Source organism: Zophobas morio, unplaced genomic scaffold (genome assembly GCF_036711695.1).
Source record: "Zophobas morio isolate AGI-343-1 ecotype UQ-CSIRO unplaced genomic scaffold, CSIRO_AGI_Zmor_V1 ptg000005l, whole genome shotgun sequence".
NCBI lineage: Eukaryota > Metazoa > Arthropoda > Insecta > Coleoptera > Tenebrionidae > Zophobas > Zophobas morio.
This window is the reverse complement of record NW_026972110.1, coordinates 9,856,410-9,880,107: the sequence shown is the minus strand read 5'-3', so window position 1 is coordinate 9,880,107 and position 23,698 is coordinate 9,856,410. Positions and strand designations below refer to the sequence as shown.

At 32.1% G+C, this 23,698-nt stretch overlaps 2 protein-coding genes across 4 annotated transcripts; both read left to right on the top strand.

Annotated features, from left to right (window-relative positions):
- The first annotated feature begins 985 nt into the window (after window positions 1-985).
- LOC135122656 (serine protease inhibitor 3/4-like) lies at window positions 986-15,504 on the top strand. 2 transcript variants are annotated; one of them, XR_010279431.1, is made up of 4 exons: window positions 986-2,118; window positions 2,811-2,955; window positions 5,525-5,738; window positions 15,104-15,504. XR_010279431.1 is itself a non-coding variant. In XM_064046979.1 (3 exons), the coding sequence occupies exons 1-3, from the start codon at window positions 1,261-1,263 to the stop codon at window positions 5,683-5,685; spliced, it is 1,164 nt and encodes a 387-aa protein (XP_063903049.1). In that variant the 5' UTR covers window positions 986-1,260; the 3' UTR covers window positions 5,686-5,884. The 2 variants fall into 2 exon arrangements, 1 of the variants encoding a protein (XP_063903049.1); XM_064046979.1 differs by lacking the exon at window positions 15,104-15,504 and having other exon boundaries at window positions 5,525-5,884.
- On the top strand, window positions 7,901-15,110 carry LOC135122658 (leukocyte elastase inhibitor-like). Of its 2 annotated transcripts, none has more exons than XM_064046980.1 (4): window positions 7,901-8,114; window positions 8,175-9,083; window positions 13,092-13,236; window positions 14,876-15,110. In XM_064046980.1, the coding sequence occupies exons 2-4, from the start codon at window positions 8,226-8,228 to the stop codon at window positions 15,019-15,021; spliced, it is 1,149 nt and encodes a 382-aa protein (XP_063903050.1). In that variant the 5' UTR covers window positions 7,901-8,114; window positions 8,175-8,225; the 3' UTR covers window positions 15,022-15,110. The 2 variants fall into 2 exon arrangements, with proteins under 2 accessions (XP_063903050.1, XP_063903051.1); XM_064046981.1 differs by having other exon boundaries at window positions 8,166-9,083.
- Window positions 15,505-23,698: the final 8,194 nt, after the last annotated feature.

The following is a 23,698-nucleotide window of genomic DNA, read 5'->3' as shown; positions in this document are numbered from 1 at the left end:
CTGGTAAGGAGGAGCCTTAAGTACCACTAGAGATTCTTCCTTCGGAGCGCATATACTAAACTTCTAGTTACGAACAACTGTGGTTTGGTATATCTCATGCTCCAAATTGCGAATTCGTCAATTTATTTGTGTACCGACCAGGGGACCCTGGACAACCTGTTTTTCGTTTCTCATTGACACTACAACTCATTCTTCATTTTCAGTAAAAAAAAACATTTTTGAATTTCTAAAATCTGTCCTCACTCCTCAATAATAATCATTTAAAAACTTGAAACATTTCTCACAGGGTTCGCATCGGTGCTAGATAAATCACCGGAACATCCTAGCAACCATATACAGTCAGGGCCTGAAAATGTTGTACGTCATTTTTTTGTTATTTTGAATATTATGCTGTGGTATATGTGTTATTGTCATTTTGATATTAAAAGTTTAAAAGATTTGTCACGTTGCATCCACTGTCAGCACGCCCGTAGTACGTAGTGTCAAAAATGACAAAACTAGGAAAATGAAATTACAATAGGTACTTAAATTATGTTTAACCCTTTGTGACAGATTGATAAGTGATAACACTGACGTTGACGATTTTCTGGACCCCACTGTGTATCCTGAATTTGGTGGCATGTGAAATTTTTCAGCGTGACACAACCACCTAAATTTAAATACATAAATGAACTTTTTGCCATCATGGAATCGTCCTTCGCAGTTTATTCTAGGCAAAAGTCCCAATTTTATAAGTAAATTTTAATCAAAGAAATGAAAATTATTTCCATAGACTAACTTAATTTGAAAACTTTATTTTCATAACCTGTTAGTTTTGATACAACTTAATTTCACTGAAAAAGGTCAGCGAACATGAAATCAATAATGTGTTTTGTTGGTTATCTATACACCACGTAGCAGAAATATATTCTAACGGAAGCTTTAATGCGGCTTTCAAAAACTCGCAGTATTGCTCACAGCCAGTTGTTGAGTGTCTGAACAAAAAACGTCGCGTAGTTAGTAGTGGTGCTTACTGTACTCTTCATACCGTGCCACAATATTTTAATATTTTACTGAACATGGTTTAGCAATTATTCCATTACAAAAAATTCAAGATTAACAAAAACAGTTCACTCGGTATCTCAACGTCGGCGCGTGCATTATTCACGTTAGTATCGGGCCAGCTACTGGTATATTTTGTTTTAAGGTGAATTTAAATATTCCTTGTGGGTTACAGTTTTTCTTGGAATAGTATTTGGTGAGCTTTTTTTATTGTCAACAATGGCTAAAAGAAATCCAGAACTCGAAGTCCTGGAAAGCAATAGACAGTTTACAACTGATCTCTACAACGTTTTAGCTAAAGCACCAGGAAATGTCATCTTTTCCCCTATTAGCGTGCATGCTGTTCTTTCAATGTCCTACCAAGGTGCCAAGGGTACAACTGCTGAAAAGTTTGCTTCCACACTGAAAGTGCCTACAGCTGCAGTTGCTGCAGAAGGTTACAGCATCGTTATGAACCGCCTTAATTCTGTTCCAAATGTTACACTTCTGATGGCTAATAAAATGTATCTGATGGAGGGCTATCAACTCGTGCCAGGATTCAGCAACGCCGTCACTAAGAATTTCTTATCTGAAGTACAGTTACTTAATTTTGCTGAAAATGAGGCAGCTGCTGCAAGTATTAATGCCTGGGTTGAAGAAAAAACAAAAGAGAAAATCAAGGATTTAATTAACAAAGACGATTTAGATAAAAGCACGCGTTTAATACTTGTAAACGCCATCTACTTCAAGGGCAGTTGGCTAGATCCATTTAGCAAGTATTCCACTAAAACTGAACCTTTTTACCTTAATAATGTCGATTCGGTAAAAGTACCAATGATGAATAAGTGCGCGGATTTCTATTATAAAGCAGATAAAAATTTGGATGTCCAAATCTTAGAACTTCCTTATACTAACGAGAATCCAAGTATGATCATTATTTTACCTAACATGAGGAACGGACTTGATAAGCTGGAAAAAAAGCTGGCCACTTGTAACTTAAGGGAGACAACACAACATATGGAGAAGACAGAAGTTTTCGTACGGTTACCTAAATTCAAAATTGAGCAAACCATCAATTTAAATGATCCTTTAACTAAGGTAGGTATGTCTTTTAAAAATATGTATTAGTTTCTAAAGGGGGTGCATACGAGTTACTGCAGATTTTATTTCTTAAGCAACGGTTTCCTTTTACTGATTTCGCTATACGGCACAGTTAAAGAAGCAAGTGGGTTCCAAAATTTTCTAATTTTTTTCGCCATGAAATGTCCACATTATTTCCTATAAGCTACAGTATTGATTCTTTTTGTCAAAAAATTGGTCTAAGTTTATTTAGACAGAACTTCCCTCGTCCATGGAATACAGTATCCACATCTCCAGCTTTTTCGAAAAATTATAAAATTTGATTTTTTGAAATTTATTTTGTCATGATAACCTCTATAAGTTAAAATAAAGATATCTGTAGTGTCAAAGTAAAGATAAAAGACATGTTATACGTTTGTTTCAAGTGAGAATTTTCCATTACAAAACTTTATAACTGCGATGTAATAAGTACTAATAATGACAGTACTGTACCTATGCTTAAATTTTCTAGAAAATAGGATACTCGTTCTTGATGGATGGAATGTATCACATGTTAAATCTACTATTAAGAAAACGGATAATATGGAATGGACAGACCACAATGCACTGTTCTCTACTACACAGTCAATATCCCAAAACAACAAACATAAGACAAAATCTGAAATGCCCGTTATCAAATAATTCCTTAATTGCATTTTTTTACTGTTTAGCTTGGACTTGGTGAAATTTTTGATCCACGTAAAGCTAATTTTAAAGATTTGGTTACGTCAAATGGCAAGCTATACGTGAGTCAAGTTGTACAGAAAGTTTTTATTGAAGTAAATGAAGAAGGGGCGGAAGCAGCAGCTGCCACTCGTGAGTTTTTTTTTTTTTTAATGTTACTGGTTTGACTGGTTTATTTACATTTTATAATTTATGTTGTGCAACTTTGTTTGTATTTTTGCTCGTTTTGTAGATATATATAACATACCTATATTCATAAACATATAAAATGGATGCACAAGGTACAATTATTATTAAAGTAAAGGTTTACTTCTTTATTCCTTATGCCTTTTTAAACGTCTGTGCTGTCCTTGTTAGTTTTTCTGGATGCATTCTTATGATATGGCTTTTACTAGCTTCATTTTCTTTCAATATAGGTTCTTACTATACTATTTTCCTTATCATTTCGTTTGATATTCTATCCATTTCGTTTTCCTTACTACTCGTCTAAAGTATTTCATTTCCGTTGCATTAGTTTAGCTTCCATGATTTTTCGCCACTTTCATAAGGGGTTCGTTCATTAGTTTAAATTGTACCCAAACTACAATGAGAAGAAGTGTACACCTAAAGTTTTAATCTTAAGAGATGGTAAATTTTAAATTCTAACTAATTGCGGCTGTAATTACTTATTCAGTATTTTCTTTCCGAAAAAGAAATTAATCACCTTGTTGTTGGATAGGAGACAACTTGTCGGCCGGCGTTTTTCAAGCTTAAATCAATAAAGTTGCGTACAAATTCGTTTGAATGGTCTAAATCGGACACATGTTTGATACTTTATAAATAAATTAGAAAATTATATGAACTGTTTCTACTTGTTTCCTATAAACTATTGGTACACAGTAAAATAAAATAGGAAGTTTTTGATTTCGATTGAATTTCGTCTCAAACCTTTTGAACCAGATTTAATGACGTATCTTTTGTGTTAATTATGCGATTGATCTGAAATCTTCCAAAACTGTTTGTTAAGTTTAAATCTAAAAAAAAATTCTTCTAAATATTGTTACGAAATACACTCTTACGCCGCCCCGGTACGACGCCTATGACCGTCGAGAACTCTGTGGTCTTACGTCGGTGATGATTCATCTTCAATGCGACTGAGCGACGGAGCGCTAAAGAAACGCCTGGAAACGGAAGTAGCGAATGGGGATTCCGGTCTAGATGCGGTGACGTAGGATATCGAGAAGGATAGCGTACTGTTTAAATAGAGTCGACCTTTTTGGGGAACGGATTATTCAGCTAGTTGTGTCAAGAGCGTCCAGTGAAATTCGCCGGAATAATGTTTGTACATAATCGCTGCAATAGTTAGTCGTGTAAATTATAGTTACTAAGAAATAAATTGTTGAGTGCCATATTACTTCAGTGTTATTCATTTCACGAGAAAAATTATTTCCTTGCACGTTTCATATATAGCGCGTATATATCCAGTATTGTTCTTTGTTAGTAGCCATCCATTTGTACATGCTCCGAAGGAAAAATCAGCAGAGATCAGGAATATTTTATATTGTCTGAAAAACTTATAAAACCACTATTTTTTATAGAAAAATTGACTCACTGGGAAAAATAATATTTTTATTTTATTTATGTCCAAATAATAATATTCTCATTTTGTCAGATTTTACGGTAAAATCATATGTAAATCAGAGAATTTTTATATTGGAATAGATACATAATATTTCTAAAGATTGTCAACGGAAATAATTCTACAAGTCAATTTTATAAGTTTGAGGTAATGATTTTAAAAAACCGCAAAGAAAGATGTTCGTGATAACATGATAACAACGGTAAACTGCCTCAAATTCCCTTTCATTTAAAACGGCATTTCTGTTACTATAAAAATTAGCAAATATGCAATTTCAAAACGACGGAGATTACATCACGAACTGTGACGTGTCAATTCGTCAATAAAATATTTCATAATTTTAAAACTCTTATACTTGATCTCTTGATCAACTGCCAACTTTATTTAGAATTTTCACAGCCATTTGCGTCTACAATTATTTTGCAACAAATAATAATAAGATTGGTCTTGGCATTGTGTCAAAGTTTTACATTTGTACTTGACAATTAAATACTAAATAATGTCTATAACATAAAGAAATTATCTACGTCTTTTCCACTGACAACGCAACTTAATTTTTTTATTATTTCTCGTAGTAAAAGAGCCTCATAAATAAGTAACAAAGATAATCAATTGATCATATTAGTAACAATTATTATTATTGTCGGGAACTAATAGCATTCCAAATTATTATTTCAAATAATCTGAAATCCGATTAATTTTTATAGTAACAGACTTGCCACTTTTTATTTCTGGTAATATTATGCACGAGATTTTAAAATATTTTCAGATATTTACAAACGTGAGAGATGTTTTTTTCATTAAGAAACAATACAAAGTACAAAGAAACCAAGATTGACAAACACGTTGTCCCACATACGATAATTGACTAAACGAATTAAGAAAACGTGCTTTGGTACCTATGGACAATCACTTAATGTACTTTCACTAACCACTTTAGCAATGGAATACATAATTTTGGCGTAAATTTTAAATAGTTGACGTTCCCTATATTATTATTTTTCAATGAAATTTATATTGAGTTTTTTCAAATTCTCATTAAAATGTATATTTGTCTGCAACTGATTGTATTTTTTTGCACAGAAATGACGAGAGTGCCGTGCTGCGCCAGAGTTGGACCTCCTCCAAAGCAATTTATAGCAGATCACCCATTTATTTACTTTCTCTGTGAGAACAGAATTAATCCTCTTTTTGCTGGACGCCTGTCCGATCCCAGAAATATTAAATTTTCGAATAGTAAGTAATCATAATTAAATTGAAATATTATAGAGTGTAATATATTTTACAGGTAAGTTAGGTTACATCCATTATCTGTACAGTATAGGTAGGGTTGTGTCAAATACACTTCTGAACATATAGATTTGATTATAAAATAGATATAACTTCAAAGTTCAGGTTTTAAATACTGTAGGAAAATATTATGTAGCAGTTTACTTAAAGAAATTGTCAGCACTTCTCTAATGTTAAAATATTAAATTGTATTGAGTATGTATGTATTTACTAACATAATATATCGAAATTGTATGTTAACCAAACTCAGCTTGAATATGCTGCTTCATCTTAATTAAGACCATTAATACTGCGCTTATTAAATGTAAAATTAATACTGTGATGAACTTTCTAATGCCTATACATGTGGTTAATTTAGACTCAGAAAATCACTTATTAAATTGTATACTCAGTTTAATAGCATCTACATACTTAGTTAAATTTATAACCGTTCATTTTAGTATGACGTTTATTTATTTTTATAGTATATTTACTACAAAACTGTTTCAAATAAAATTATAATTATTATTATTTTTATAATGTTTTACAAATAAAAAAAGGAGTTGACTTATACGATCATTTTTTATTAAAAAATGTAAGCTCAAGTAAATTTAATGTCACAGTTAGAGTCACCGAACAAAATTATCCATTTTGATTTAGACAGACTAATGGAAGTAAGTATGTAACCATTTTAAATTACTAAATTTTTAAATTTAAATTTTCATATCTTCAGTGACTATCGGCATTAAGCTTTTTACACGTAACGTTTACAATGTTACATACATGGAGATAATACGATTTATTTATTCAACCTCCACGCTCACATAACTTATTAGTTGCAGTTAAACGCTAATTTTTGTTTTAAGTTTTGTTCATAGCAAATTGTAATTTTGTTTACTTTATTTCTGATAAAAATCAGATATTGGGTACTGAACCAGTCATTTTTTTGTGTACATTTTAACTTTCCGTGAATTTATTATTAAATATATTCAAGTAGAATTTTGCGTTTTCAGCATTAATTCCGTGAGCAAGACATTGTAAGGTAACCGTTATATATACAATAATATACATATAAAAATAATGAACACATTAATTTATGAACCAACTGTATGTAACGTTTCTTTTGTATACAATAAAATTCTATGATGGTTTGAGTCAGTTAACTTCAGAGCGGTTCATAAGGTTCATACCCACCATAAATTCGACCGATTCTTAGCTACCCATCTTCTGTGTGTGAACAGCTTAGCCAACCCCTAGTAATGACATTGTAAAATTTTATTGTATACAAATGGAACGTTTTTGCAGCCTTGTCTTGAAAAAGAAAAAGGTTTCGAAGTGGGCAAGAAGTGTTAGAAATTACAGCAGAGCAAACATAGACTATTTTCTATCGAGAATGAAAATTATCTGTTAAAATTGAAGGATAATATCAGCTTATTCCAACGATGTAACTATGTTGATAATAGTCACAGGAACACTACGGTAATTAACTAATTAGTAGGGTGCAGTGAAAGTGGTACTAGGAGCAAGCGAGGAAACCAGAAGAAGGAGCCTGAGTTACTTTAACAACAGACATGGAAGCAGTGGTTGGAAGTAATTCATTACTGTAATTCAATTCCTTTTCAAGTAATGAGTAATTGCAACGAATTACTTTTTTGAGAAATATTGAAACTATAATATTTATGTTTAGTATATATTATTAGAAATTATTAAAGAAATGAGAACACACTTTTATAAACCTCAAATGTATTATTGTGGTATAAAACTGCGTTTCTTTTTATTATTATTAAAAAAAGAACACGTATGTTTTCATTGCTAGAAAACACATAATTTTGTCAATTTTTTTTCATTTCTGTTAATTATTACTACTACTTTTTATATAAAATTTTCAGATTTTCGTTTTGTTGTTTGTTATTCACCTCGGTTTATTTTTTATAGATGAGTGAAGAGGGAAGCATTCTTCTCTCAATTCCCTAATGTGTGTACTGTGTATAGTTGAAAATAAACAACTATAGTCTTTGATTTTTGACCCGTTAGCTTTGATATAGATATCTCACCGTCTAATGATGTAATAGTCAGTGACAGTGAAATCAATAATGTGTTTTGTTGGTTGTCTATACAAGACGCATATTCTGACGGAACTTACGCCTCTGACTCTGAATAACTCGCAGTCTTGATCTTGGTCTTGCTCAATGACACAGACCGTGCAGACTGTCAGTGTTTCGTCACATCTAAATAAAAATCGTTGTGTCGGAGTGGTGCTTACTGTACTCTCAACACCGTGTCACAAAATTTTAATATTTCACTGAACGTTGTTCAGATGTTATACCGCTACAAAAAATTAAAGAATAACGATTGACAAAAACAGTTCACTTGGTATCTCAAAGTCGGCGTGTGCACAATTCATGTTAGTATCGGGCCGGCCTCTGAAATATTTTGTTTTTGTTAATTTAAATAGTTCTTGTAGGCTACAGTTTTTCTTGAAAAAGTCTTTGGTGAGTTTTTTTTATTGTCAACAATGGCTAAAACACGTCCAGAACTCGAAGTCCTGAAAGGCATTACACAGTTTACAACCGACCTTTACAAGGTTTTAGCTAAAACACCAGGAAACGTCATATTTTCCCCTATTAGCGTTCATGCTGTTCTTTCAATGTCTTACCAAGGTGCCAAGGGTACAACTGCTGAAAAGTTTGCCTCCACACTGAAAGTACCTGCAGCTGCAGCTGCTGCAGAAGGGTACAACTTTGTGATGAACCGCCTTAATTCTGTTCCGAATGTTACACTTTTGATGGCGAATAAAATCTTTCTTAAGAAGAGCTATCAACTCTTGCCAGAATTCAGCAACGCCGTTAGTGAGAATTTCCTATCTGAAGTACAATTACTTAATTTTGCTGCAAATGAGGCAGCTGCGGCAAGCATTAATGCCTGGGTTAAGGAAAAAACTAAAGACAAAATCAAGGATATAATTAACAAAGATAATTTGGATGAAAGCACACGTTTAATACTTGTAAACGCCATCTACTTCAAGGGGAATTGGGCCATTCCATTTCACAAGAATTCCACTAAAACTGCTCCATTTTACCTCATTAAAGGAGATAAAGTAAATGTACCAATGATGAATAAAGTAGTGAATCTCTATTATAAAGCAGATAAAAAGTTAGATGTCCAAATTTTAGAACTTCCTTATACTAACGAGAATCTAAGTATGATAATTATTTTACCTAACAAGAGGAATGGACTTGATAAGCTGGAAAAAAAGCTGGCTTCTTGTAAATTAATGGAGATAATGCAACAGATGTGGAAGGTGAATGTTATCGTACAGTTACCTAGATTCAAAATTGAGCAAACTATATTTTTAAATGATCCCTTAACCAAGGTAGGTATATGTCTTTTGAAAATAACTATTACTTTCTAAAGAGTTACATACCAGTTGCTGCAGATTTTATTTCTTAAGCAATAGCTGCCTCTCACTGATATCGGTATCCGACCCAAAAACGTTTTCATTTTTTCTCACCATGAAATGTCCACATTATTTCCTATAACCTACAGTAATGATTCTGTGGATTTTGTGTCCACAACATATCCAGCTTTTTCGAAAAATTATAAAATTTGATTTTTCGAAATTTATTTTATCATGATAATAAAAATAAATTAGCTACCTTAACAGGTCAAAGGCCCAATTACTAACAGATATAAACAAAATTTAAATTACAAGTTACTTGTTAACAACATCACCACATTAAGCATCAGAAAAGATTCAGTATCGAATATGTATATTAAGATATTTGCAGAACCACCAGCAAATCAGCAGTTATTAGGTACTACTACTATTCCCAGAAAGGAGAAGCTGTGACAGTTTATTTTGCACGTGTTAATCACAGTACTTTTTTCCTCTTCTAAAATGGCGCCAAACTTTTCCTTACATTTATTTATTTCCTCATGTAAATTTTCATGATATATATCGCAAATATCACTTATTATTGAGTTTGCATTATTACGGACCACATACAAAAGTGATCTTTTTATGACGTTCGTACGACACGTTGGCAGTTGAAAAATTTTAAAAGCATGCGCTGAGTACCCTCCAATGCAAACGATTGATGTGCCTAAAATGGATAACATATTAGAGAGCACTACTCTATTTTTGATCTCACAAGAGCAAAGTATAGGTATTTCAACGCATTCAAATTATTAAAACATTTACAAACTCTGATAATAAATCCTAGCATCTTAAACGCTGAGTTTACAACATTTTGGATGTGTTTTCTAAAAATCATTTTCTGGTCAAACGTAACACCCAAATCTTTGACTTTGTCTGAACGACAAATTATAATGCCATTTATGATTACGTCGTAGTGAAAAAATATAAATTCCAACTTCTTACTACTAAACGATACAACAAAACACTTTGAAATGTTTAAGACAAGACAATTTAACACACACCACTTATTGGTGTTGTCGATATCCCTTTGGAGCAATATGCTGTCCTCATGTGTATTAACTTTCCTATACATTTTTAAATCATCAGCAAATATTGAATATTCCGAATCAACAATGTCGTTAATATACAACAAAAATAGCAACATACCCAAATTGGATTCTTGTGGAACTCCAGACAAGTGAATGTAAGGTTCAGACTTATAACCATTGTATGTATGACAACCAAAAGAGCGCAGCTTAATTAAAAGTATACTGTGATCAATACGGTCAAAAGCCTTGGTTATGTCGGTGTATACAACATCCACCTGCACACCTAGACCAAGTCTGACAAGTATTGAGTAATTGCAAAAAGATTGGTGAAAGAAGATTGACCTGCCATAAGACCATGTTGCTTAAGTGTAATGTTATTTTTAAACAAAGGAAAAATATGAGCATATAATATACTTTCAAGGAGCTTTGCAAAGTCAGACAGACACGAAGTCCCTCCAAACTGACGAAATTGTTCCAGTCGATAAGCATTTGTTAAATATAAATTCCAAAGGTTCTACTAAGGTGAGCGAACAACCATTAACAAAAAAAGTTGGGATTCCATCAAGACCTGAACAGAAATTTGGTTTCAAACGTTTTATGGCTCTTATAATGTCGCCAAGAGAAATTGATGGTACATGTTTTACTGTTCTCAGCACATAAAGGACAGGAAGGTTGTTTTCTACACACCGTTGAGGAAACCATTACGAGGGACTGTAATAGTATCAAAGACTAAACACAGATCAAGCCCAATTACCTAAGACATCGCCAGATTTTAAAAGTAACTCATATGTTACAAGATCAACTGAAAGATCAGCTTAAACTTAAAAGATGTTTGCATTTGAACGAGTAGGCCAAAATCGATGTACCTAACTGAGTGGATGAAGATTGGCGTATAATGTTGGGATTTCGTTTTTTTTTTGTCAAGTATGTCAGTACACAGTCTTCAGAAATGTCCCTTGAAATACCTACAATACATAGGTACTTTAGGTCGCAGAGTATGGACTCCCTTGATGCTATAATCCCCACCAAGAGTAATAGACGCAACCTCCTTAAGCTTTTTACCACCAACTTCATCATTACAGGATCAGTCCTTCATTAGCAACAGATTTAACTTTTGCAATAGAAATCTCCTCATCGATAACCTCTATAAGTTATATAGATATGTGTAGTGTCAAAGTAAGGTAAAAAGCATGCTAATGTTATATATATTTTTCAAGTGAGAATTTTCCATGACAAAACTTTATTGTTCAGTTTACCTGAACAGGGGTTTGGACGTAGCCAATTTGTCCACCCTACTCCCACCCGTTATGTTCAGTTTACCTGAACAGGGGTTTGGGCGTAGCCAATTTGTCCACCCTACTCCCACCCGTTTTAGGGTAGTTTACCTAATTTTTATTATTTCATGCTCTCGGGGAGTCGTCGAGAAGTATCGTGAGGGTAAAGACGTGCCGACCCGAGAGACCGGCAATTTATAATTTTTGTGCGATTAAAGAAACCGTGTAACTAAAAGGTGATTTTTATTTCTCGCAAAACATTTATGAACACGTCATCAACATTTTAGCAAAGATGCATACAGGGTGGCTAGAATATATGGAAACGGAAACGGAAAATATATTGAGAACCAAGTGTACAAGTTAACTGAAATTAGATATAAGGATACAAGAAGTTGTGTTCTAATTATTCATCAGAAACAATTTTTTTACTTCATTTTTTTCGAGATGCAAGGCCAACTTGATTTTTTTTAAGGGACTACGGTACACAAGCATACTTTTTTTCTGATTGAAATGGCAAAATAAATTATTAAATAATAATTAAATAAATTAACCAATAACAACCGAAACCTAAATTAATCTTCTGTTTTCTACCAAAGATGCTCAAAATGCTCTCCATTTACTTCCTGGTAGTAAAAATGACGCTGAATAAAATTTTGTAGTGAGTTAATGAAACTTTCTGGACGAATGCTAGCATTTTCGTTATGTATGCCTTCCTGTACGTCTTTAATGTGAATCGGTCTATTGATATAAACACGATTCTTCAAATAGCCCCACAAAAAAGTCAAGCGTTGTCAAATCCGGTGACCTAGCAGACCTCTCAATAGGATCTCTTTGGACGTTCTTTAACCATTCTAGTTTCATTCAATCTTTTAGGGTTTTTGAAACCGTCGATTTAGAAATGGATTCTTGCTGAGGGTGAATTTCATTGAAAAGTATTACTACTTGAGCAAAACTTCGTCTTTCGTCACCCTAACCGATAAAGCATTAATAATTCTATGCGCTCAGTTTCACTTAGATGCACCATTTTTCCAAGAAACATCTTACATGCCAAATTAAAATTATTTTCAAAGGTAACTATGTCATCATTTTTTTTTTATTTATTCTTATTTAAAATAATTTATTTTGCCATTTCAATCAGAAAGTATGATTGATCAATGAATTTACAAAAAAAGAGCTCGATTTAAAAATTCATTAATTATATGGTAGTGCCAATTAAAAAAAATCAAGTTGGCCTTACATCTGGAAAACAACTGAAACAAAAAAAAAATGTTTGACGAATAATTAGAGCACTATTTCTTGTACCCCTATACCTAATTTCAGTTGATTTGTATAATTGGTTGTCAAGATATTTAACCGTTTAAATAGATTCTAGCAACCCTGTATATTAAACTGCGATGTAATACTAATAATAACAATACTGTGCCTATACTTAAATTTTTTAGAAAATGACATACTCGTTCTTGATAGAATGAATCACATATCTGTTACTACTACTATTAAGAAAATGGATAATATGGAGTGGTCAGACCACAATGAACAATCTTCTATTACACAATCAATATCTCAAAACAACAAAAGAAACAAAATCTAAAATATCCCTTAAAATAATTCTCTTAATAATTGCTCTTTTTACTGTTTAGCTTGGACTTGGTGAAATTTTTGATCCACATGCAGCTAATTTTGGTGGTATGATTACGTCAAATGAACAACTATTTGTGAGCCAAGCTGTACAGAAAGCTTTTATTGAAGTAAATGAAGAAGGGGCTGAAGCAGCAGCTGCCACTCGTGAGTATTTTTGTATGTTGCTGGTTTGACTATTTTATTTACTTATATGTTGAGCAGCTTATTGTTTTTGTTCGATTTGTAGCTCACTGCAGATATTTTTACACATGTACCTATTTATAGACACATAAAATGAATGCACAAGGTACAATTAAAGTAAAGGTTTACTTCTTCGTCTTGTTGTCTATTCCTTATGCCTTTCCGAACGTCAGATTTAGGGGGTATATGTCCCCTTTATCCATTTATTCCATTCCGACTCCATTTCGATCCCTTGCTAAAATATTCATTTCTTCCATCGTTTTCCCTCTCGATCTTTCTAATTGCTCTATTTGTTGCATCCAAGACTTTTTCCTTTTTCTTCTTTACCTTACTACAATTTACACAGACATCTGCGTCTAACTATTTTGCAACAAATAATAATAATATTTGTTTTGGCATTATTTACAATTCGAATATTATTTCCTAAATTTGCTTCATTTTTTACACGACGGTCTAACCGATGTAGATCTCTTTGTGCGCAGAATAATTATTAAGGAACAGTTATAAATAGTTATTTATGTTATGCAATGACTATCTTGTTGATTTTTTATTACTTATTAGTTGCAGCACTACTTTTGCTATTAACCTAAAAGTTTGTACTTTGTATGTACTTAATATATAAGATTTTTTTTATGCAGGACTACTTTGTTAGGCTGTCAAATAAACCTGTAATTTAGAACGGAGTATTACTTTACTCCATAATGTTTCTTTTTTTCTGTTTTTAGATAAAACAATCTTAAATTTCAGTGCTATCCAGAAACACTAACCTTGTATATAACAGTCATGGCTCTGTAAAGGATCATTGTTGCCTTGAGCATCAATCGTAAATAAATACAAATAATTATAACGTTATTTTATTTAATGAAAATTAAAAAATATTATTTGCTTAAGAGTTTTCGTTTCCGCTTTCTATTTTACTTTGTGGACTATTATATTAACAATAATAAACCACTTATTTGCAACTCATGGATAAACAGCGCTTGTCAAATAATGCTTCCCACATAGTCACTGCCCCTATAGACTTTGAATGGTTTAGAATAACCTATGGTATTACAAGCCTACTCGCTTCCAAATTTTCTGTTAGTGTTGGCAGATATGTGTTCAACCATTTATTTTAATATTGTTCTGACTATTATTTATTTAGATTATAAAGTTTTAACTAACTTTTTCGAAGCAGTGTACAGCGCTGTGTCGGTTAATTTAACTTTCGAAGTCTTAGCAAATTACAAATAATTATGGACACCCTGATATCGAAGCTTAATTTTTTAATTATTATTTCTCGCAGTAACATAGTCCCATAAATAAGTAACAAAAATGGTTGACTGAACAAATTAAGAAAACGTTTTTTTGTAGCTACATATTGATAATCACTTAATGTACTTTCACTAACCGCTTATGATGTTTAGCCACGGTAGCAATGGAATATATAATTTTGGAGCAAAATTTACATTGTTTGCATTCCCCTTGTTAATATTATTTTTTGAATAAAAAAAATGTTGAGCAACGATTTTGTAACGAGGTTTGATATTACTTAATTTTTTTCAATTCACTTAAAATGTCGCAGTATGTTTGTCTGCAACTAATTATTTTTTTTTGTACACAGTACTGGAGGCGACGTTTTATTGCGGCGGAAGGAGCGGTCCCCCTCCACCAAAGAAATTTATAGCAGATCACCCATTTATTTATTTTCTCTGTGAGAACAGAATTAATCCTCTTTTTGCCGGACGCCTCTCCGATCCGAGAAATTAATGTTAAATTTTGGAATAGCCAGTAATCATAATTATATAAATTGAAATATACAGTGTACTAGTATATTTTACACTTACGTTAGGTAACATCCGTTGTGCGTACAGTATAGGTAGCGTTGTGTCAAATACATTAGCCACTTCTGAACATACATCTAGACGTAACCTTTCACGTTTTAAATACTGTAGGAAATGTTAAATTGTATTTAATATGTAGATATGTATTTAGGACTAACATAATATGTATAGGTACCAAATAATAATATTAATATTAAATTAATTAAATAAAATTAAATTAATACTGTGATGACTTTTCTAATGCCTATATACCTATGTGGTATTAATTTAGACTCAGAAAACACTTATTAAATTGTATAGTCAATTTGATACCATCTACATACTTAGTTAAGCTTATAACCGCTCATTTTATTGTCACGTTTATTTTGTTTTTTTTTCCGATAGTAATTTTTGTAATTTAGTACAAAACTGTATGCTGCTTCATCTTAATTAAGATGGTTAATAAGTATTTTCTGTAATTTAGTGCAAAGCTGTTTCAAATAAAATTATAATTGTTATTATTATTATAATATTTTATAAATAAAAGGAGTTAACTTATACGATAGTTTTTTATTAAAAAATGTAAGTTTGTAAGTAAAAATAAATGTCATAGTTACAAACAAAATTATCCATTTTGATTTAGGTACACTAATGGAAGTAGGTATGTAACCATTTTAAATTACTAAATTTTTAAATATAAATTTTCATATTTTGAGTTGCAGTTGAAGCAATATTGTGCGTGTGTGTGTGTGTGTGTGTGTGTGTGTGTGTGTGTTTCTTCGAAAATTTTGCAGGGTATGCGTTAAGTTTTAATTTTTTTGTAATTAAAATCATTAAGCTTCTTACGCATAACATTCTCAGTGTTACATTTGCTATTAAATGCTATTTTTTTAAATTTATTTGTTTATTTCAGTGATCTAAATCACGCATATGTTTGCACATCATTAACAAATTAGAAAATTGTGTATGCTATATACATATAATATTGTTACGAAATAAACCCATACGCTGCCTCGGTACGACGCCTATGGGTTTTAGTATGTACGGCGATGATGACTTATTGTAGATGACGGCGGCCGGAGAAAAGCGTGGAAGCGGAAGTCGCCATGGACAATCCAGAAAGACCTCGACTGCGGAACTTCTAGAAGGTAAGTATGGATTTAAATAGAGACCACCTTCGGGAACGATTATTATTCAGCCAGTTCAGTCCACGAGAGCAGAGTCAAATTGTATCGGATATTGTTCATTTCTTTGATTAAATCGGAAAACGTGACAAATATCAAGTCGCAATAGAAAGCCATGATTCAAATGATTTAGTGTTCGAATAGCGAATTTAAAACGAAATTCTTTCGTTGGTGGAAAAGTTGTAATTTTATGCGTAACGTTTATTAATGAAACAAATGAAAAATGTTTCCATAGCCTACCCTAATCTGAAAAGTTTTCGACCACCTATTAGTTTGGATATAACTTATAATCTACGGAATAAGGTCAGTGAAAATGAAATCGATAATGTGTTTGGGAAGCTTGGGACAGTTGCTTATCCTTACACCTTTGTGAATCATTTCCAAGTATGTTTTTGTTGAAGCTTTATTGTCGTGTTATTAGATAATTTTTTTACCTTAGATTTAAAAGTTAAAAATTTAGATGTGTTACAAAAACAACCGAAAGCTAAATATTGTAGGTAACAGCTGAGAAATATATATGCGCCCTTTGTAAATATTCTAAAAAGACAATTTTAGAATGTTCCCTGCGTAAAAGGTTGAAAATGAAAAGTTTGGGAGTGTACCTAATGAAATATTTTATTCATTAAAGAACTCCAAAAAATATACACATACCTAACATTGCAATAAGAATCTATAAAACACAAAACAGGTAGGAAAGTAATTGAATTCATTTAGGTATATGAATGATTGAACTAATTATGTTAATAACAAAAATAACATATACCTAACAATATACTATCGTATAAATCAAAAGCAGGTTGCCACGTTTCCCGAAATTGTCGTAATATAGTATTTGCCTTTTCTATTGAAACACCACTTGTTGTTCGTAAATTTGGCAACGTTCATATTCAGCCGTTGTCAATCAACTGAAAGCTGTTACCAATTGCTAAATTTTAAGTAAAATCAACAGGTGGTGTTTCAATAGAAATGGCAAAGACAATACAGGATTATGGTTATTAATACCATAGGATCGAAAACAAATCCTCTAGTACGCCACGAAATTTAAATATAAAACAATGGTGTTGGTATTGCAGTTATATGACGGTTTAGTTACCAGTTATTTGACCCCAGCTGTCAAACCGAACAACGAACACTTTAGTGTTACCAATATCTTTATTTTAAAAATTATTTACATGATCTACTAGAGGATTTTTTTGTTTGGATCATATGGTACATGTTACTGTTTTAAATTAATGTACTTCTTCTTGGCAAAAAGTTGATCACGTGGTCACAGTATTTTAATATAAAAACGTTACTTTATGTTTTTTATGCAGATGTTTTCTACATAGAGACATTAAACTAGTTACAAACAAAAAATAAAATTCATTCTATTTCACTGTAATACACATTTTTGTAACTGTCCATTGCCGAGGCAGTTTGTTTAGAGGAAGCATCAATTATTTGGATTTACATATTCTTTGTCTCTACTTTACTACTTGTTATGAAATGTATTTGGGAAACAATGGTAGAAGCTGCAAGAAAAGAAGCTCGATTAGCAGTAGAATGTGGTGATGTCAATGAAAATGGAATACCGATATTGCTATAACAGCAGACGGTGCGTGGAGTAAGAGGTCCTACCGTACAAATTATAACGCGTCTTCAGGGGTTGCATCAATTATTGGAATAAAAACAAAAAAAATATTGTTTGCAGGGTTACGTAATAAATATTGCACAATTTGCGAAAGATCAATAAATGACACTTTGAAAATAAATCACATATGTTTTAAAAATTATAAAGGTACTTCTACCGCTATGGAAGCAGACGTTATTTTAGAAGGGTTTAGGAAATCAGTTGCTTTGTATGGCCTAATTAATGGCAAAATAATAGCCGACGGAGACAGTAGTGCCTACCATAAATTCCTGTCATCATCTCCGTATGGCCCACAATTTCATATTCAAAAAATTGAATGTAAAAATCATATTATTCGCAATTACGTATCTAAATTAACGGAACTAAAAACTAATACCAAATATATGAAAAAGCAACGAGACATTCTAAGCGCTAAAATAGAAAAGTTGCGCATGGCGGTGAACACATCTATTTCATTTTGGACAGAAAATAAAACTCATTTATTCGAAGAGAGAGTACTAATGTTACAAAAAGAAATCGAAAATGGTCCCAAGCATACTTTTGGAGATAACACTTTTTGTAATATTAGTGAACATTCTTTTTGTACTGAAGAATCTTTAAAAAAAAGTGGAGGCTGGAGAACAAAATCTTGTCCCACTGTTGATGGATAATGGATTTTTTGATCAATTTTTCTTTAAAGGGTGGCTATACGACCAGGTGCAGCCTTATCGTACAATACCGAAAAAGGTATATCATGAAACAATCCAACAAAAGTTAACAAAAAACGGCCCTGGTTTAATAACAAAAAAATATTGTTCGTCTATCAAACAAGCTCGTCTTAGAACAAGTATTGGTAAAAAAATATGTCGTAAAAAATGTACGTATGCTGGTCCCGACTGCGATTATGGTTTAAATATTTTAGATAATCCTGACATGGATATGCATAGAAACATTTGTGACAGCCAAAGAGGTTTTTTTGAGAAAATTATCTTTGAATTTAGACCAAATTGCAATAGACACTAGGCAACAGGCACTGTCTAACACTCGAGCCAAAGAAAGAAAAGTTAGGGTTACGGCTTCAAATTTTGGACGGATTTAAAAACTTAGACCGACTACAGCAACAGCTAAAACTGTGGAATCTCTGTTGTACAGTACATTTAAAGGTAATAGTCATACATACTATGGACAACAATGTGAGGAAAAAGCTGTCAAGTGTTTTGAAATAAATAAAAGTATAAAAACTGAACGGTGTGGCTTGTTTATTTCAAAACAATTTCCTTACTTGGCTGCTAGTCTAGACAGGGTTCTAGAGGATAGGAGTGCATTAGTCGAAATTAAATGCCCTTCAAAATCGCAAGATTTGTCTCCCGAAGAAGCGGTTAGAAAAAAAAAATCAAATTTTGTACATTGACAGACAGAGAATTGAAACTAAAAAAAAATCATGATTACTACTTTCAAGTCCAGGGACAAATGCTTGTTACGGGTATTTCACAAGTTTATTTTGTTGTGTGGACACCCAAAGGGATAAATATAGAAAAAATTTATAAAGACGAAGAAATATGTAAAAAGATGGCAGATAAACTTGGCAGATTTTACTTTGGCGCATTATTGCCCGAAATAATTGATTCAAGAAGAAAGAGGAACCTGCCTTTGCAAGAAATTTTTTTAAAATAAATAAAATTTGTTCCTATTTTTTTATGTACTTTAATAATTTATTAGGAGTACATTTTTCATCACCAAGACTTGCATATTTTTATTATAAATATATTTTGAAAATGATCTCTCGGCAAATGAAAACATATACGAGCACTTTTTTCGAGTAAACAATGAAGGGAGAAGTTACTGGACGTAGGGCTTTTTTAAAACACCTCCTTTCTGGGATAAGTAGAAGATACACTTAGCTACTTATAGGTATTAAACAAAAGCTGTATTTTATATATTTTTTATTATTATTATAAATATGTTTATTACTTTTATTAATTAAGAAAGCAAAATATAAAATATATTAACAATAAAATTACAATGAATTCTTAGTCATCATGTGTATTGAATTCAGGATCCTGAGTAGAGTAAAAATATTATAGTTCCCCAGTTTTAATTCGGTACCTCATTGCGTAAAAGTTAAATTCCTTAACAATAGATTACTACGGCCGGTCCTGGCGGCTGGTGATAAAACTGAGTTCCTTGCCATAAATTAGAAAAATCAACCGAGAACTCTAACAATCAGCTTATGCATGGTAGAGCAGGCGATAAGGGTTTTGCCTGGAAAATCGCTTCCGTAAATTTTAGTGGCGCTCTTATCGACAAAAGTACTGAACTAACGGCTCAAATTCTGTCAAATTGATACCCATTTTTTTCAATAATTGTTAGTTTTTGTTAAAAACTCTGCTAAGCAATAGATCAGTAATTTTCCTCTGGTATTCCTGTTAAAATTATGCGACGTATTTTACTTTAATTTGTGGTATATTTTGATTTTAATAAATACATTATTATTTAAATAAATTGTACCATTAATAAACATTTAATGACTCTGCGGCCTGTAAAAAGTGATGCTTTGTCCATGTGCGAATTTTCAAGCGATTCTATGATGGTTATGACTCAAAAAACTTGAAAAGAAAACATATAATGGTGCCTTTTTTACGATATTTCTCAGCCATATTTTTTTAATTGATTCAATTGGTTTCTGCGCTCTAGAATATGAAAAAAGCTGCAGTTTGATGTATGATACATCTATATTAATATCATTTTTTCATACAAAAAACCAAAAAAATGTTATACCTCCTCTAGCGAATCCCCTTAAGATAGTAAAATTTATCCCGATCGTTGTCAGTTAAATATTTCCGCTTATTTTTAAGTTTATATTCATATCTTTAATATTATAATTGAAAAGAGTTAAAAAATTGAGTAAACAGAATCAAACAGCGCTTCATTCTTATGTAGCATTTCCGCTCCGAACTTTAACGAATAATGTTTTTATTTGGCAGGAGACAACTTGGCGTCGAGCGTCTTTTCAAGCTTAGATCAATAAATTTATGTATAAAGTAATTTCAGTCGTCTAGAAAATTATATCAAAAAATGTTATATATGTTTCATATACTTATGAGTTCTACTACCAGCTAAATTTTTCATGACGCTAAAATTCAGGTGCAATATGTCCAGAATTGTTTTTTTGTTGTTAGCCATCCAGTTGTCTAGGCGCTGAAGAAAAAATCACCAAAGAAAATTTTCATATTATACGAACAATGTAGCAGGATGTCTTTTCCATTGCTAATCCTTTGTTTGATTGTTTGCTTTAATAATAATAATAATAATTATTATTATTATATTTATTGTCAAACAGAATACATCCAAATGTGACAATTTGAGAAGAGCAAAACTATTCCTAATATTTTTAAGATAAAAATGAAAACAATACTTATTTTTGTTAATTATTATTTTCTTAATTCTCTAACCAAAGAACTTAAAGATAGCTGCATAACATCTGTATTTACATCGAGAAAGTTAATTGCTCGAGAGATATTGTCGATTATACAACAGTAAGTACCATAGTTTGTCTTATGAAAGTTTAACACAAAAGTATCAGTACAACGACTAGCTGACCTTGGAACTCGAAACTGAAATAAATTGACCAATTCAGTGCAGTCAATTAAATTGAGCAATTTAAAACCAAAAATTATGTCACTTTTTACTTTTCTCGAGCCCAGAGTTTCTAAATTGGTTAACATTAAACCTATGTTCGTAAATATAATTGTTTTTGTTCAATCCCATTTTAAAAATTAAGTAATTTACAAACTTGCGTTGAACTCTTTCGAGCCTTGTTTGATGAATATCATAGTAAGGATACCAAATTATATTACAATATTCTAGAATGGGTCTGATATATGCAACAAATAATTTGCGGATAGCATTAACATCGCTGAAATCTTTAGTCTGCCTTTTTATAAAGCCGCACATACGAAATGCCTTACTTATAATGTTGTCAATATGCCTATTGAAGTTTATTTGCGAATCAAAAAGAATACCGAGGTCACAAATTTCATCTACCTTATTGAGAGTTAAACCATGTTGTTGTTTGAACACCAGTTGTTAACTACATTTAGATCCCTTTGTAAAAGGATAGAATCATTTATGGAATTTACTTTGTTAAATATTTTTAAATCGCCTGCGAACAATAAATAGCTGCATGATGAAAGATAATGAGTTAAATCATTAATAAATAAGGAAAACAACATGGGTCCCAAGTGACTACCCTGTGGTACCCCAGATGAAACGATAAAAGAATCAGAAAGATATCCATTCAAAAAAACTTGTTGTTGTCGGTGTTGGATATAAGAACTTAACCAGTTGTACAATTTCCCCTCGATCCCATAAAGCCAAAGTTTTAGGTACATTGGTTAAAAATTAATCAGGAAAGAAGAGAAAAAAAACTTTAATTATTGGACAACCACAAGCCCAAGATCTTAAATATGAAGAAGTATTTTGTTTACTAATAGAAGGACTGCATCAATATAAATAACAGATATTTACCTTGACTCTTTCTGTTTATTCCGCTTATTTTCTAAACTGTTTTTTATCTGTTGTTTTGTCTATTTATGTCAAAATACATATTTTTACGTTGAAGTTATATATAAAACAGACAATTTTTACAGTGGAATATTTAACGGATGTACATACAATAAAAATATATTTAGGGCAGGGTAACTACATATTTTCGGAAACTAAGTAAGCAAACGAATATACTTTACAGCATGTTTGATCTAATCATTATTATTTTAAATGCAGTCGGAGTGAGAGATAAATGACATTTGAATTGACAGCATTTCCTAGAATTTTGAAGTAATGGGACAATGGGAGAAACTCCGGATAATTTTCGTTTCATTTATCGCAAAAACTTGGTTTTGTTTGTTCGTAACTCTAATACGATTTTAAAAAAGATCTTCACATTAGTTTCTCTAGCATCTCACATCTGTACATGAATTACGTCCAACTGATTGCCCTCAAAGAGTTCACTACTGTCAATGCTTTCTAAATCTCTAAATCGGCGACGATTTCGAAAAAACGTTTTTCGGTGATGAAGCATATTTTTATCTTAGTGGCTATGTAAACTCACAAAACACAAGAATCTGTACTTCAGAAAATCCACACTTTTTTACTAAGTCGTCCCAATAACCCCAGGCAGTTGGCGCTTGGGCTGCGATTAGTAGAGAGCGGATTTCTGTCGGGCTAGACAAGGCCAAACTCGGTACGGCTCGTACGGGTATGGGAATTCATTGCAGTTACCGGCTGCACTTCGTTTATTTGAGATTAGAATAACGCTGCTTCGTTGCACTCTGCTGTTAATTCCAGTTCTCATTTAGTTAGCCGTTTGATTAATAAATCGTTAATTGTATTTATGGAATCAAGTGACAATTAAATTCAGTGATTACCTATGACCCGCTACTGAGTCCCGGCGATGCAGCGCGTCCCCACTAAAATCGTGACGTAGCCCGACAGAAATCCGCTGTCTAGCGATTAGCAAACGCAGAATTATTGGTCCGTTTTTTATGGTAAAGAGTGTCTTAAGTTTTCAGGACACAAAAATGCTGCGAGAAACCACGAGACGAATTGTAACTCCATTTTTAAATCAGCTGGATGATGATGAGTTAGTTGACGGTTATCATATGATCTCGCTCCCTGTGACTTCTTCTGGTGGCCACGTATAAAAAATTCTATTTATGCAACACCCCTAAATGACTTGAAAGGACAGTGGAATACAATAACCCACAAAATTAATGAAATTCTATACTTGTGATATATCACTGGATTAATATTTTTTAGAATTGTTTGAGTCA